The sequence below is a fragment of the Aquila chrysaetos genome, chromosome 24 (assembly GCF_900496995.4).
Source record: "Aquila chrysaetos chrysaetos chromosome 24, bAquChr1.4, whole genome shotgun sequence".
NCBI classification, from domain to species: domain Eukaryota; kingdom Metazoa; phylum Chordata; class Aves; order Accipitriformes; family Accipitridae; genus Aquila; species Aquila chrysaetos.
Window position 1 is genome coordinate 15,556,304 of NC_044027.1, and position 17,130 is coordinate 15,573,433.

General features: G+C 40.9%; 1 protein-coding gene across 7 annotated transcripts in view; it reads right to left on the reverse strand.

Moving 5' to 3' along the window:
- Positions 1–17,130, reverse strand: part of SETX (senataxin) — a 38,478-nt gene that overhangs the window by 4,009 nt on the left and 17,339 nt on the right. For 6 of the 7 annotated variants that reach the window (XR_005931330.1, XM_030000471.2, XM_030000470.2 and 3 more), the window contains 14 exons: positions 16,763–16,939; positions 15,873–16,102; positions 15,164–15,331; positions 14,451–14,607; positions 13,508–13,609; positions 12,907–13,022; positions 11,522–11,593; positions 10,459–10,608; positions 9,811–9,918; positions 8,732–8,919; positions 3,890–3,982; positions 3,103–3,267; positions 2,531–2,629; positions 35–122 (listed from right to left, as the gene is read on the reverse strand). Coding sequence is in view for 6 of the 7 variants with exons in the window: in XM_030000471.2 (XP_029856331.1) it covers positions 35–122; positions 2,531–2,629; positions 3,103–3,267; positions 3,890–3,982; positions 8,732–8,919; positions 9,811–9,918; positions 10,459–10,608; positions 11,522–11,593; positions 12,907–13,022; positions 13,508–13,609; positions 14,451–14,607; positions 15,164–15,331; positions 15,873–16,102; positions 16,763–16,939 (1,913 nt within the window). In the remaining variant the exon portion in view is untranslated. The remainder of the gene's footprint in view (positions 1–34; positions 123–2,530; positions 2,630–3,102; positions 3,268–3,889; positions 3,983–8,731; positions 8,920–9,810; positions 9,919–10,458; positions 10,609–11,521; positions 11,594–12,906; positions 13,023–13,507; positions 13,610–14,450; positions 14,608–15,163; positions 15,332–15,872; positions 16,103–16,762; positions 16,940–17,130) is intronic. The other variant, XM_030000473.2, reaches the window with a different exon arrangement.

A 17,130-nucleotide genomic window follows, 5' to 3' on the forward strand; every position in this document is an offset into this window, starting at 1 on the left:
TCACAGCAGATCATTTGATTAACGCTGTACCTACCTTGAGCGTTTCCAGTCTTCCAAGGATAAAGAGGCTGAATCTGGCTCGGGTAATTGTAACGTTCAGACGCTGAAGACTCGCCAGAAACCTAGGTGACAAGACAAAACTAAGCTCCTAAACTACTTCTTCCAGGAGGTTTAAGTGTTATGAGAAAAAGAGGTAATATTCAATTTCAGTGAAATGAAGATAACAGAAGCAGTTACAAAGGCGGCAGCAGTTCATGACACATTCCCAGATTCCACTGCAGCAGCCCTGCCTTATGTGAAGGGCTCTGCAATTGTTTTCTTTCTTTCACCACTCTGATTCCTTGCAGGGAATTCCAGTTCTTTCCAGCTCTTGCTGTTAATGTTTCCTTTCTTAGAGCAAATCCCCTCTTAATGCCAACCCCTGCTTCCGTAAGTGTTCCTCAAAGTACAGAAGACATCAACCTCACTTCACCTATCAAGACCTTAAGCTTCTTTTTGACTTGAACTGAAATAGATTAATAATATTTGGCATGATTAATGGGAAAATTTTCTACTGAAATACTGAACACTGGACATGAATATTTTATTTTAAAGGTGACCTGCACTGGAAGCACATGAAGGAAGACTTTTGCTTTGTCATGCTTCAAGAGTGAAAAGTATATTCCTGCAGAATAAAGTCTGTTTTTGTGGGATCACAAACCAAGGTACTGAAACCTAAACAAACAAATGCTTAGTGTATCCTTAAAGGTTGATTTCTGTTAGGGCTTATTTACCAAAACTCCAAAAAAGGTTTGTGAAACTTATCAACTACTTCTTCTCTAATGAAAAAGCTCCCAAAATGCACAGCTTACTCTATCCTAACGAAATTTGCAATACAAAGTCAAGTCCTTGTACAACTTAGTTTGAGCAGGTCCAATATCAGTGCTTGATACTGTGGTCGTGGCACTGAGACCTGCTCTTCAGCAAATTCACAACCCCCACAGTAAAGACTGCAAAAGCCCCAGAGCCACCCCAGAAAATTTGGGCGGTGCAGGAAAAGAGAGGCAGGAAGCAGACCAGGGGAGTGGATCCAGCAGCACAGATATTATAGTTCCCTAGGTCTTGGGGGGCAGGGGTGGAACAGGGGAAAGGATCTGGAAAGACTACTAAATATTCCTAACAGCTTTTAAAACTGAAAGACGACAATATTATTTTCTCAGGAAAGGGGAAAAAAAAAATCCATTGTCATTTCTTGGAGCTTTCTCCTCCCTTTGCAAGTTACTTTCAGAGTAAATTTAATGCTGGACTAGCAACCTTGGAGACCAAAATACTTTCCTCTACTACAAGATCATAGGTAAGGGTGATGCAAACTTTCCCATCACACCTTGCCAATGACACCTGACCCTGAAACTGAGGTGTCCAAGACATCAGTATGTACAGCTTCTAAGGCACTGCACTGCCAAAGCTTTAGTAGATAAACCTCCAGCACAGTAAGATGGAAAATTTTCTTCCAAAAGAACAGATAGAGGTTAAGTCCCGTGTCAGCCAAAAGAACTGGCAGGTTCTAGCTGCTTTCAGTTTCCAAACTCAATCAACCAGATTAAGAAGTCTCCAAAAAGCATCATTGTTGTTTACTATAGGACTTGGATTCTTTCTCTTCCCAAAGTACCATGGATCAGCACAATTAAAAGCCCTTTATCTAGCAATTAGAAAATTAGTATCAGAGAAACATAAGTAGCTTAGTGAAATCTGGTGTGCAGAAACAAAGATTTTTGTTTGTTTATGCAAACAGACTTCCCATAGTTTACCTTAAAATGAAATATAATAAGGCATACCATTTTTTAAACTAACATGATCCCTAAGTTACAGAAACAAATCAACAAATGCTGTAGTGGGTAAACAGCACACCCCGTATCTAGTTTCTTCTGTTTCACACAGGAAAAACCCATACAAAATTATCAAATCTGCAATCTTGAATCAAGACTTCCTACAAATCTCCTAACTCGAGACAAGCACATTCATCTACAAATCAAAGATCCAGCTCACCAGCATCACATTCACAGCAACATATGTAACTATTTAATAATACTTTTGCAGACTGAATGCTGTATTAATAGGATAGCGACAGTCACAGAAAATGGATTTCATTTGAAGAGAGCAGCATTCAGAAAGTCACAACATATATCAAAAGCTACAAGACAAGTAACTGCTGCAGTACTAATGCAAAGAGCCAAGTTCCCAAGACCAATCCTGCCAAACCGAAACAGTGACAGGCTAAGGCAGCCGTGCAAATTCATCAGCATGCAACAGAGAACACAATACTTAGTTCCACATCCCTTTTGTTCAGAGGTCTCAAACCAGTAACATTAATTCATGCATTAAGATACCTTTTAATTTGCTGGCTGTAGTGACCTGTTCTCTAAGCAAGTCTAAACAAGTTTAAGAACCTCTGCGATTCCTAAACTTTCTTACCAGTCATATTAAAAATCTAACGACTGTATCTAAAGTGTCATTGGAAATGGGACTTGCAAATCACTGAAGAGAAACATACCCAATTGACCCTTTAGTGCTGTTTGCCCGGACGCATGTCACTATGATGCAGTCTTTCTCTCGTCCCTGGAATGCATCCACTGTGTCCACTTCTCCTGGGCTGTTGAAGAAAGAATTAGCAAGCCATTAAATTACGTTAGTTGAATTTTTAAGCAACACACTGATGCAAATAGCCTAAACACTATCCTTAATGATCATCTGTCAAAACAACCCAGGGTAAATTTCTGCTTCAGCGTATGAACCTAAAGCTAAATTTACTTTTCTGGGGCCAGCATCATTACTGAAAAGCTGTTCAGGTCCATGCAGCTTAGAATTTTAGGTTTTCTTTTAAACCAGCTTTATTCAGAACAGCAATATAATCAAAGCACCTATACAAGTAATAACTAAGAAATGGTACAAAGAGGCCATGCCTGTTTTAAGCAGAAGGCTTGCATGTCCCCTTTAAAGGCATGGCTAAGTACAGATTTTAGTAGCACAGAAAAAAGTTTGAGTTTTTGCCATTGTTTTAAGAGGATAAACAAAGGACTACCATGCAAGAGCCAAGTCCCATTTGAAAACTCATGGTTTCTTCACCTGTTATTCCTAAACACTCTGTCCAGTTGTTCTTGAATTTTCTTTTTCTGTGCGCTGTAAGGGGTAATTATTCCAATGCGACGAAGACCCAGATCCTTCCTTTTTTCTTTAATTGTTCTAATTAATTCCACCACCAGCTTCACTTCCTGAGGATTACTAAAAGAGCTGAACAAGACAGAATGGAAACAATATGGAAATATGTTTGACAGCTCTTTCACATTCAATGCTTCGGCCCAATTTGTAGAGGATTGCAAGTCAAAGTCCTGTCTTGAACTTTTGCAGCCCCCTTCACATAAAGGCTCAAATAACCTTGCAAGCAGGCCCTGACGAGGGGCTGACAACAATGAGAAGAGTTAGCAGTGAAAGGCTGCACTTCACATTCCCTTAGAACTACAGAGCTTTGCTTTCCTTACAGAATAGGCAAAGGTGAGGACTGAGCCTGCCACCTTCTGGCGTTACCTCAGCATGCAGCTGTAAAAGCAAAGTCACTGATAAAAATCAGGAGTTCGGAAACCATTACTAGAGGTAGCAGGATTGTAGGCATTCACTGGCATCTAATAGACACTCAAACCAGGACTAAAACCAGTTTCAGATTAAAAAAAAAAAAAAAAAAAAACCACACCAAAAGCATTTAACAACTGCTTTTTTGTAAAATTAAATCAAGTTGAAATTGCAGTTCTGGCTACTTAATGCATGTTGGGAACAATAGAGCAGAGAAGACAACTCTTCTACAGGTAATTAATTCTCAGCAAATCTAAAATTTGGCTGAGCAGAATACAGGACTTACTCATTCTCTCGCTCCTCACGACCATCTCTTACATCAAAAATAAGGTAGGGCTGGAATGGCCACTCTGAAGAACATCTGTTCTCTTCTGTTGCTCTGTAAGTAACATTTTTATCACTAGGTAACTATACAGCAATTCTAAGAATTGATACTTCATTTGTTATCAAATACAAGCAACTTTCAGCTTTTTTTCCAGCATCCTTAATTCTCACTGCTACCTGCATATACTGAGGCCTCAAAATGAACTCTAAGCAGTAACTATGCTCAATTTTAAGTGATTTAGTTAACTTACTGTCATGGTTTAAGCCCAGCTGGCAACTAAGCACCACACAGCTACTTGCTCACGCTTCCCCCCACCCCAGTGAGATGGGGAAGAGAATCAGAAGAAAAAGTAAAACTTCGTGGGTTGAGATAAGGACAGTTTAATAGGACAACACAAGGAAAGAAGAAACAATACTACTAATGAAAGTATATATAAGGCAAGTGATCCACAAAGCAATTGCTCACCACCTGGAACCTGATGCTCAGTCCCTTCCCAAGCCACAACCCCTCCTTGCCCCAGCCAGCTCCTCCAGTTACATACTCAGCATGACATCATATAGTATCAAATATCCCCTTGGCTAGTTTGGGTCAGCTGTCCTGGCTGTGCCCCCTCCCAGCTTCTTGTGAAAATTAACTCTATCCCAGCCAAACCCAGGACATCATCCACCCCCTATTCTATACCATCTATGCCATGCCCAGATCCTAGACTTTCCAATCATCTACCACCACTTTTCCTGTCTTTGAGATACCCCCACACACACAGAGATATCATTCCCTTCGTCTATGGGCCATCCCTCTAACGTGTCCGTCGAGTTCATTTAATCTACGACTTTGGGGCTCCATCTGTCATAACGCTCTTTTCAGGGCAGGAGAGATGGTGCGTGGTGTTGGATTATTGCATGCTGCATCCGGAACTTGCAGCTGGTCTATTTGGCACGGCCCATGCCCACGATCTGTGGGTTGAAGATGTCAATGTTGAAGTTGCTGGGCACCAGTGCTGAAGCCAGTCCACTTTCCATCACCACTGCACTTTGCTCAGTTTCATCAAAATCCATCCTTCAGTGATTTGGGTGATTCTTACTGTAATACCATGGATATGGCACATTACAACTGTAGTAGTGATGACATACGACAACAGGGTTATTTAGCAATTAACATCATAGAATTTAATTCACTGGCTATTCTCACCTAAAATCAAATCCCCTTGAGGTACATATTGAACTTCCCCATCCTTCCACATCACCCACAAAGTACGCCCAGGTCCTTGAGCAAAAGCAATCTTGCAGATGGGTTTGCCTTTGCCTGAGGCAGGACTAACCCAGACTGTCTTCCCTAACATATTCTTCATGTGCACCATGGAGACTTTATCCCCTTCTACAGTACATGGAAGTTTTGATTGGGCAGGGCCAGCTCAATTGGTAGATCCTCTAGTGTTAACTAACCAGGTGGCTTTTGCCAAATGTGTATCTCGATGTTTGAAGGTCCCACCCCCCATTGTTCTCAGTGTAGTTTTTAGCAGTCCATTGTATTGTTCGATTTTCCGGGAAGGTGATGCACGATAGAGGATGCGATATACCCACTCAGTGCCATGCTCTTTGGCCCAGGTGTCTATGAGGTTGTTTTGGAACTGAGTCCCGCTGTCTGACTCAATTCTTTCTGTGGTGCCATGTCTCCGTAAGACTTGTTTTTCAAGGCCCAGGATAGCGTTCTGGGCGGTGGCATGAGGCACAGGATATGCTTCCAGCCAGCCAGTCGTTGCTTCCACCATTGTAAGCACAAGGTGTTTGCCTTGGCAAGTTTGTGGGAGCATGATATAATCAATCTGCCAGGCCTCCCCATATTTCTATTTCAACCATTGCTGTCCATACCACAGGGGCTTTAACTGCTTGGCTTGCTCAGTTGCCCCATGTTTCACATTTGTGGAAAACCTGTGCAATAGTATCCATGGTCAAGTCCACCCCTCGATCGCGAGCCCATCTATATGTTGCATCTCCTCCCTGATGGCCTGAGGTGTCATGGGCCCACTGAGCTACAAATAATTCACCCCTATGTTGCCAGTCCAGATCCACCTGAGCCACCTCAATCTTAGCAGCCTGATCCACCTGCTGGTTGTTTTGATGTTCTTCAATGGCCTAACTCTTAGGTACATGGGCATCTACGTGACATACTTTTACAAACAGCTTCTCTGGCTGGGCAGCAGTACCTTGCCACAATAAAGCAGCTCAGATGGGTTTGCCTCTGTGCTGCCAGTTGCTCTGCTTCCATTGCTGCAACCACCCCCACGGGGCATTTGCCACCATCCATGAGTCAGTATAGAGATAGAACACTGGCCATTTTTCTTGATCAGCAATGTCTAAATCCAGCTGGATAGCTTTCACCTCTGCAAACTGGCTCGATTCACCTTCTCCTTCAGCAGTTTCTGCGACTTGTCATATAGGACTCCATACAGCAGCCTTCCAGTTCTGATGCTTTCCCACAATGCGACAGGACCCATCCCAGAACAGGGCACGCTTCTCTTTTTCTGGCAGTTTATTATACAGTGGGGCCTCTTCAGCATGTGTCACCTCCTCCTCTGGCGATATTCCAAAATCTTTGCCTTCTGGCCAGTCCACGATCACTTCCAAAATTCCTGGGCGACTGGGATTTTGTATTCGAGCCCATTGTGTGATCAGTGCGACCCACTTACACCATGTGGCATCAGTTGCACGACATGTAGAGGAGACCCTCCCTTTGAACATCCAGCCCAGCACCGGCAGTCGGGGTGCCAGGAGGAGCTGTGCTTCAGTATCAACCACTTCTGAGGCAACTCAAACTCTCCTTCATATGCTGCCAGTGTCTCTTTTTCAGTTGGAGTATAATGGGCCTTGGATCCTCTGTATCACCAACTCCAAAACCCCAAGGGTCGGCCTTGGGTCTCCCCGTGTGCCTTCTGCCAGAGACTCCAGGTGGGGCAATTCTCCCTGGCTGCAGTGTAGAGCACATTTTTATCATTTTGTCCTGCCTGGACTGGCCCAAAGGCTACTGCATGAACAATCTCCCGTTTAATTTGTTTAAAGGCTTATCGTTGTTCAGGGCCCCATTTGAAGTTGTTTTTCTTCCAGGTCACTTGATAGAGAGGGCTTACAATCAGACTGTAATTTGGAATATGCATTCTCCAAAAACCCACAACACCTAAGAAAGCTTGTGTTTCCTTTTTGCTAGTCATCAGAGACATAGCTGCTATTTTGTTGATCGCATCCATTGGGCTCTGACAACACCCATCTTGCCATTTTATTCCTAAAAACTGGATCTCCTGTGCAGGTCCCTTGACCTTACTTCTTTTTACTGCAAAACCAGCCTTCAGAAAGATTTGAACTATTTTCTCCCTTTCTCAAAAACTTCTTCTGCTGTGTCGCCCCATACAGTGATGTCAGTGCACTGCAGGTGTTCCAGAGCTTCACCCTGTTCCAGTGCAGTCTTGATCAGTCCATGGCAAATGGTAGGGCTGCATTTCCACCCCTGGGGCTGTCAATTCCAGGGGTACTGGACACCCCTCCAAGTGAAAGCAAACTGTGGCCAGCAGTCTGCTGCCAAAGGGATTGAGAAAAACACATTAGCGATATCAGTTGTGGTGTACCACTTGGCTGCCTTTGACTCCAGTTTGTATTGAAGTTCTAGCTTATCCAGCACGGCAGCACTCAGTGGTGGCATGACTTCATTCAGGCCACAATAGTCTACTGTTAGTCTCCATTCTCCACTAGATTTTCACACTGGCCATATGGGACTATTAAAGGGTAAGCAAGTCTTGCTGATCACCCCTTGGCTCTCCAGTTGACGAATCAGCTTATGGATGGGAATCAGAGTCTTGATTGGTACAATTACCAATAAATTCCAAGAGCGGGCGCCCAAGGTATGGGAATGACAGCAAAGCCGCATAGAAATACCAGCTTAACCTCATGACTAGTGATGTAATCATAAGTCAACATTACGCAGTACAGCAAAATGATAGTCCTGATCCCTCTCCCACGGGTGATAAACATCACCACAGGGAATACATAGCCCGTATAAGAATTTACGTAACACCACCACATGAAAAAATAAACCAACATTGTGACCAACGACTATTTACCTAATATAAGAAATGCATATAACAAATCTGTTTTAACATGCTCTGGTCAGATCTGTCACTACCTCAACCCTTCGTGCCCCATGTTGGGTGCCAAAAACAACTGTCATGGTTTAAGCCCAGCTGGCAACTAAGCACCATGCAGCTGCTCGCTCACTCCCTGCCCTGCCCCGGCAGGATGGGAAGGAGAATCAGAAGAAAAAGGTAAAACTTCATGTGTTGAGATAAGGACAGTTTAATAGGACAACACAAAGAAAGAAGAAACAATAATAACAATAATACTAATAAAAGAATATGTAAAACGAGTGATGCACAATGCAATTGCTCACCAGCCAGAACCTGATGCTCAGCCACTTCCCAAGCCGCAACCCCTCCTCCCCCCAGCCAGCTCCCCCAGTTATATACTGAACATGACATCATATGGTATCGAACATCCACTTGGCTAGTTTGGGTCAGCTGTCCCAGCTGTGCCCCCTCCCAGCTTCTTGTAAAAATTACCCCAGCCAAACCCAAGACACTTACATATCACAACCAGCACTAACAAGAGACAGAATGGAAGTTTTCTCCCATTAAGCATCTTACCCCCTCCCCTCCCTGCTCCCATCCTCAATAATTTTTATACTCAAAAGAATATCCTGACATGAAAAGGTTTCTTTGAAATTTCTCCTTTCTGAGCAGGAGGTCAGAGAGCTACTCACTTGTCAGTCTTTAGAGTCCTGCCATAAACGTAATTGGATGGGAAGAGGCAGATGTCAGGGTGCATCCTGTACTGCACAGTCAGCTGCACAACTGGCAGGCTTCGTAAAACATTCTTCCGCACTTGCTCCTCCAGGTGTCTGTGCAGACGTGCCATCAAGGACTGATCGTAGCCATATTCCTGAGCTTTCTGCCAGTGGGAAAACATGAGATTGACTTCTGGGGAATTGGGTCCCAAATCACCGACAGGAATTTGCTTTTTGGACTTAAAACTACTTGGTGTTTTCTTCTAAACTTCTAAATCACTGACAAAATGACAACTACTTGCACTTCAATTTTCTATTTGTGTTAGTCTTATTATTTCAGTAAAGATCACCTACATGTATCTGAATTTTTGTCAGTGTACTCTTTAGCAAGACAACTTTCCACAACATAGTAAAATTTTAAAAACATCAACAGTAATGAAAAGCAAGATCTTCCAGGTGGGATCTCGTTAAACAAGCACACAGCCTCCAGGTAATTTACCCTTCTAGAGAAGCCAGTCTGTTTTGACTCCTTTCTTTGAGATATTTAAAACAGTCCTCCTTACTGTTGGATACAAGAAAGTGCTCCTATATGTTCATCCTTAGAACACGTCTGTAGGGTGAAGAAGTCCCCATACAAACAGGTAGTCTTCATCTTCCATTCCTTAAGGAACATGACACTGACTGAAACTCACATAATGAAGTAACAGAGCCTGCCACAAGACAACATCTAACAAACCAAGCGCGGAGCTGCACTGAAGTTTGTATTGCCATAGTTATTCTTAATGGTGCATGAAATCAGTTCCAAGCTACACCAAGAAAGTCTACAGAGGTTGCACTCACACATCTGTGTTAGCTTTATGCACACATATGAAGGCAGTATTGATACAGTCTCCACATAACAGACCCCAAATTTGCAGGGCAAAAGTCATTATCTGAAAAACACCCTGATCTGACATTGAAGTGTCTTTTTTTTCCTTTTATATATTTCCTATAAATACTGTTCTGATACTATATCCACTATATAGCATGAAAAAAAATACAGTTGGAACACTTACTACTGATTTTACAGTAGGAGGGAGCTGTCTGGGATCTCCAACAAGGACAAGTTTATTACAGCGGTGGATCAGTGGAATCAGTGTTTCAACCTCACAGGACTGCCCTGCCTTTTGTATATGCAAACAGGACAAAAAAATGGAAGTTGTAAGCAAAGGAGTGGAGGGAAGTATGTTAAATTTCCTGTAACAGAGACAGAATAACTCAAATGCTTTTTAAGTCTTCTAAAAAAAAAAAAAAAAAAAAAATTTAAAACAAGAGAGAAAAAGAAGGATTTTTCCCTAATAAAAAACTCCAAACGGATTTTTCTTTTATTATTAAATATGCAGAGCTCTCCAAACAGACACAAATATAACCCAACCATCTGGAAATCTCTACAGCAAGAACCACACTTTAGCCATGATTTTTAAGTAAAAGCTGTCTGCCATTAAAGCACCAAACAAGTCAGAAAAAGCAGCAATGAAAAGTTATTTTTTCTTCTCATGGCTCTACATAGCAGGACAGGCTGGTTACCAGTTAAAAGGTGGGGAGGGGGCACTCAACCCACAATATATTACACGAGCAGCCAAAAAAATCACAAGTAGCCTAAGCAGAGAAAAAGGCACACCTCAGAAGTGGAACATGCTGTAGTTCTAAATTGCTTTACTGACCTCATCCACAATGACACAGCTGAAAGGATCAAGGCCTTGCCGCAAAAAAGCAGATTCCAGCAGACTTCCTCCGCTTGTGCTCAGCGTGCAGCAGATGATGTCGGACTCCAAGATGATATCTGCCTGTACTTTCTGCGAGTGCCTCCGAACCTTCAAGTACAACAGCACACCATGTCTCCTCTTCTCTTTTAGCTTTCTTGAACCACCTTAGAGCAATTTCTAACTGCCTGGACAATTCTAACTGCCAAACAGATCATGCATAATGCATCACCCCAATGAAACTATCTCCATTATTACAAATAAAAGTCACAAGTTGACTTAACTGAAGTGTTACTTTAAATTACAGATCAATGCCATTGAGATGGCAAACTGGAAAGAAGTATTCCATTATCTCTACAGCTATGCAATCTAGACACACTGTGACCAAAGTTTAGTTTGCCATCACATTTGTAACTCCAAGCCTCCATGACCATTAAGGGTTAGCAAATATTCATTAAAGACGAACCTTCATTCATCTCACGGTTGGTGCTACTCAGCCTTAATTACTGGTTTTGCTATCAGTGCCTATTTCCACTTTCAGATCTATCCATCTCCACGCACAAAAAAATTCTTCCAGCTGTTGCTTTACTTAGAAACATTTAAAAGTACCTAAATTCCCGTAGGACTCTAAAGGGCATGAAAGTGGTGATGAAGATACATCCTAGAACATGGGGACAAGCCCATTTCTATTACCTTCTTTGCCAAATATGCCACATCTCATTTAAAATTCACCCTTAACTCTAAGAGTGAATACTTCCACCCATTGGGGTTTTTTTTTTGGTTGTTGGGGGGTTTTTTTGTTGGTTGTTTTTTTTTTTCCCCAATATGCAGCCAGAGTACACCTGGATTTCACACCAGGCTGTCCACAATTTACTCGGCTTATAAACTTTATCTACTTACCTTCTACTTTAGAAATATTCCCAGCCACACCAAAACCAAAGCTCCACCACAATTAAAGGACACCAAGTATATAAATACATTAGCTGAGGTTTATTAAAGAGCTGCCTTTAAGATAAATTCCTACCTCCTTTAGTTGAGAAGCAAGCTGTTGTCTCTCCTTTGAAAGTCTGCCAATTTCATCATCTAACATTTGACTCTAGATAGGGTGGAAAAAAATAAAGAGAAACCACATATCAGGAATAATTAACACCACACATTTCCCATATACCTTTTTTTCTCCCATACCCTAATTCATTTCCTAAACATTTAGATTTGTTCAGACTGTCTTTTAATATAAAATGTGTCTGAAGAAGCTCATCAGTTTCTTCGAAAGTCATCACCATATTTAGACTTTGCAACACACAGTACTACATCTTCCATTTCTGTGCAACTGGGAAAACTGTTTACCATCAGAAAGCTGTAATTTGAGCACAAATGCCAAATTTTTAGACAAAAAAATGGAAAACTTCCAAGTGCAACACATATCCCAAAATCTCAGATCACAAGGTATCTTACTATTTCCAGTTAAACAAAAACAGAGCTTTGAAGTATACAAATCTTAATGATTTAATTTGATTATAAATATGGTTACACTAAAAACTAACTGGTGACAGAACCAAATGAAGAGTACTGAACACTAGAGCAAGAAGTGGCATGATCAACCAGTTGAAAATACCAGTATAAATAAACAAAAAAATTCCTGATGTAAAGTTCTTCATTCCCTTTCACAGTGCTAACCAACGTTTCCATTCGTTGAAGGAGGTGGTGAAGAGACAGTTACTGCTCAGAGATAGAATCATAGAATCATTTAGGTTGGAAAAGACCTTTAAGATCATCGAGTCCAACCATCAACCATGCCCACTAAACCATGTCTTGAAGTGCCCTGTCTACACATTTTTTGAATACCTCCAGGGATGGTGACACCACCACTTCCCTGGGCAGCCTGTTCCAATGCCTGACAACCCTTTCAGTAAAGAAGTTTTTCCTAATATCCAGTCTAAACCTCCCCTGGTGCAACTTGAGGCCACTTCCTCTTGTCCTATCACCAGTTACTTGACAGAAGAGACCAGTACCCACTTCACTACAACCTCCTTTCAGGTAGTTGTAGAGAGCGATAAGGTCTCCCCTCAGCCTCCTTTTCTCCAGACTAAACAACCCCAGTTCCCTCAGCAGCTCCTCCTAAGACTTGTGCTCCAGGCCCTTCACCAGCTTGGTTGCCCTTCTCTGGACACACTCCAGCACCTTGATGTCTTTCCTGTAGTGAGGGTCCCAAAACTGAACACAGTACTCAAGGTGCGGCCTTACCAATGCCAAATACAGGGGGACAATCACTTCCCTGCTCCTGCTGGCCACACTATTTCTAATATAGGCCAGGAATAGAGATGACATTAAAAGGTAGAATTCTTTACTCTTTGGATTCAGTTATGAACACAAAAAAGACAAATAGAATTAAAAATACTATTATCTTACCACCTCCCTCTTCTCACATCTGTACATGGCACGCTGACGAGACAGCATGTCCAGCTTTTGATCCAGAGCTGTTTTTTTCTTTTGAATATCCTGGTCACAGTCAGCTGGCTTTCGTTCTACAATAAAACAAAGGAAAATGTACAGGAGGAATAGAAAAACGATGTTACAATAACACTTGCTCTCAGTCATGTGTCTTAAGTTATTAAGAACAACTGGACAAACACATTTTTTGTTGCATTTTCCCTTTTTCTACTGAGGTCTTATCTTTTAAGACAAAGATAATGAGACTTGGTTCCAACTGTAGCTCTCAAATGCTGCACAGCCACATTGCTGGCTTTAACATGCATTTATTATAATTTCTTCAAAAAAAACCCCAACAAACAAGAAGTCATCTTGCTTATTTCTTTGCTTTTGCTTAGATTTTAGGCCATATGTAAGCTGACACTTTCCCATTAAGAGTGAGAAAAACAATGCTTTATGAAGCACTGTTGCAGAAAAACCTTTTACCAGATCTTCCTTCTTAAAGGACACATAGTCCCAAGTGTAAAACATCATCAAGCTCTTAAAGACTGAAGAAAAGTCTGATTTGCATGTTACTTACTCATTCTATGTTCAACTTGCTTATCCAGGCTAAATCCCCGGACTTCACTGTTGATTGCTTTTTCAGCACCAAGTCGCACTAATTTGATATCACCACAGTTTCCTGTTTACAAAATCAGAGTCAAAATATTTTTACATTGCTCCAATCATCTCTGCACTTTGGTACGAGAGAAAGAAAAAATTTAAACACCATGGATATCTGCTTTTCAGGGGTTTGCAACAATTTACTTGTACTTATCCAACAAAAAAATTCAGTAATTCCAAACTCTAAAAAAAAAAAAAAAAAAAAAAGATGTTGCCTGTGTTTTAGTAGCGGCTAACAGTTAAGAACATTATTTTGAATTAACAGAACCACCCCTTATTCTCAGGCTTCTTTATCTAAAACTTACAGAATTCCTAAGTTAGAAAATTACTGAGTACCATCAGTAATGCAGTTGGCAAGTCAATACCAAATTGACATTTGGTTACAATGTGGATTCCCCGCCCCCCCCCAGACTAGATGTTTTGTTCAGAATTCATCTACTTTGTATTAGTCACAAACTAGGAGGAGAAAAAAAAAGTGAGAGGCTCTGACAAGACAAAATTTTCATGAGTCTGTTTAGCATGATCAGCAAAGTCCAATTTCATTCAAAATCAAGGTAATAGTCTTGTGTTCAAATCTTTACGTACTTATAAGCTGGTGAACTGAAACTAACACTATGAGGGAAGGGCCAATGTCTCTATAAAGACAAAAGTGCAATTTATTTAAAGAAAAAAACCCATAATACACCTTTTAGAAAAGCACATTAAAATTAACAACAGTATGAGGATGTACCAGTCATGTTCTGCAAGAGAAAAAAGCTGCTTAGAGTAGCATATAAGTATTATATGTGATCAACTGTTCCAGTTTCTCCTTCAGGTTTTGTCTATTTAACATATAAACAGAATTTTAAAATAAACCATACCCAAAGGCTCCTGTCTGTTCTGGCATTTTTCCTTAAATGCAATGATGATCTTTTTCATGAGTTCATCAACAGCAGCATTTGATGGTGCACAAACTAGAAAACGGTTTGGCTTGATCTTGGAATTTGTTTTTTGAGTTGTCTTCTCCTTCCTAATGTTCTGTAGATTAATTAACAATAAATCAAAACAGGCTCTTTAGATTGTTTTCATTTGCGATTTAAAAGCCAGGCTGTACACTCATCTTAATCCACATGCAGAGTATGGGGACTATTGCACTTGAATATCTCTTAAGGTATGTCTTACATTGAGTAACAAGTCAAATGTATTAATACTATTTGCATAAGTTCCCTTCAACAATGATGTACTTGATGAATCTACCGGATGCTAATATGAAAATCATTAAATGGGACAGGCCAAATAACATTCTTTAATACATCAAAATATTAAGATTTTTTTATGTAACATGTGTTTATACTACAGATTGTGCATGTTTTGTTGATTTTACTTTTTAAGTTCTGTAACATCAGTGTTTTCCCAGATGCCCAAAAGGTATTATTTCCACCTTTACACCCTATGCACTACAAATTTAAGTCAGCTTAATGAATTACACCCCCAGTAATTACCAATACTATACTTCCATTTAGTTTAAGCTATCATTGACTTCCATTGGGAAACCAAGCACCAAGCACATGGCAATCACATCACATTCACTTACTTCTCTCAAAACACGAGACAGAAGTCCAACAATAGTTTTTGATTTCCCTGTTCCAGGTGGACCATGGATGAGGCAGATCTTGGGAAGCCCTGGATGCTGCTTTACCATGGCATAAGCTGTCTCAATGGCTCTCTTTTGATCTTCATTGTATTCGTTCATATCTGATGCCTGAAGGAACAGGCAGGGGAAAAAAAATAATGAATTACTTAATGTTGATCAAACCTTCCATGTTCATTTTATGTATTTTCAGAATGTCCGTTCCCCACCCCACCCCCAGCTACAACTCAAAAACTTGAAGGGCATGGAAGCTTTGGATTCTAGGTTTGCTCTAGAGGCACACCCAATCCTGACTCAAAAGCTGTAACAAAGGTTTCATTTACTCTACTTTATTTTGCATTACCTTTCCCATACTATGCCATATTTCCTGAACAGACACCTCTCCAGTAAGGAAAAAAAACTGAAAGCTGCTTAAACTGCACTACTAGTACCTATGTCAACACAGCAGAAACACCTGAGCAAACTCAGACTCCTCTCCATCCACCCAATCAACCAACTCTGAAAAGCACAGTGCCTCAATGCCTTTGAAAACTTGCCTATTTGCACTTAGTCATCTCAAAAAAACAGCATGCAAAACCAGTTTTGCAAAACTCATGAGATCCAAATGCCCACTTTGTCATCCCTAACTATCATTTCTAGCTGCAGAACTTACAGCACTTTCTGAAGCTATGGGCAAATCTCTGGGACAGAAGTCATCATAACTTGGATTTATGATGGGTTTAGCCAGGGGACTCCTGCTCAATAGTAGTAGGCCCTTGAATGTTCGGTCTGTGGTCACCAGGGATCCAACCACCACACACTTCACTTGCTTATTTATGAAGAATGACAAATTTCCTCGAGTTTTCACAGAAAGATGACAGACAGTATGCTGCTCCTTTTGTCCTGGGGCAGGGGGGAGGAAAAAAACCCCCACAAGTTGTTAATTCAAAGAATATCCAAATTATTAACTTAAAGATATTCAAACAGGTCACTCAAAGAATTCACCAGAACCAGGTGCTGCCTTCTATTAGGGAGCCAACAACCAATTCTTGCAAAAAACCCAAACACCACCCCCACCCCCAAAAAACCAAACCCAAACAAACCCCAATGCTCTGTAAAACAATTCAGATCACTGTTGTAATCAGGCAGCATTAATCCTGATACTTGGTAATCCTGGTAATTCACAACTTCAGTTCCAGAAGATAGTGAAAATTCTAGTCAGTGAGACCACTGAAGTTCATGGCACCTCCTATCTCACAGCAACACACTCCTAAAGATGTATACAGAGTACTTATTCATCATCAGTGTCTGTTCTTACAAAAAGCATTAACATCTGTATTGAAGGAAGTCCCTAGAAAAATGCACGGAAAGCAGGTCTGCAGCTTCAATTCCTGGCTTTTTATGAAGGTTCTAGCACGGAATAGACATGCTACAGTGGAAAAACAATCCCATTTCCTCTGGGGTAAGTGAAGTGGTGTATTACAATTATCAACAGCCAGCTATGAAAAAGCATTTTATGGTACCAAGAAGAATCCCACTTTTCTTTCAACCCCATTTACTTACTAGTTAAACAGCCAGATGCACGAGAAAATCGTGTCACAAGACCAACGTGATTCACTATATGGTTCTCCATCTCACTTTCTTCCCTAAAGGTGTCTTTTTTCTTTTGGACCACCAAAAAGATTAAGTCATCCTCCTTTGGATGAAGCTGCCTTGCCAAATCACCTTCTTGAAAATGAGCTACTCAAAACACATTTTAAAATTAGAACATTAAAAGGAAAATGGTTACAATTACTTTCTGACTATAGAAGTACTACCATTAACATATTGCATATACTTCAATAATACCCATCTGTTAACTTTTAAAGCTATTAAAAGCTATAGCAAAAGCCTATGAAGAGTTTTAACTTCATCCTGCATTCTTAAGCCTG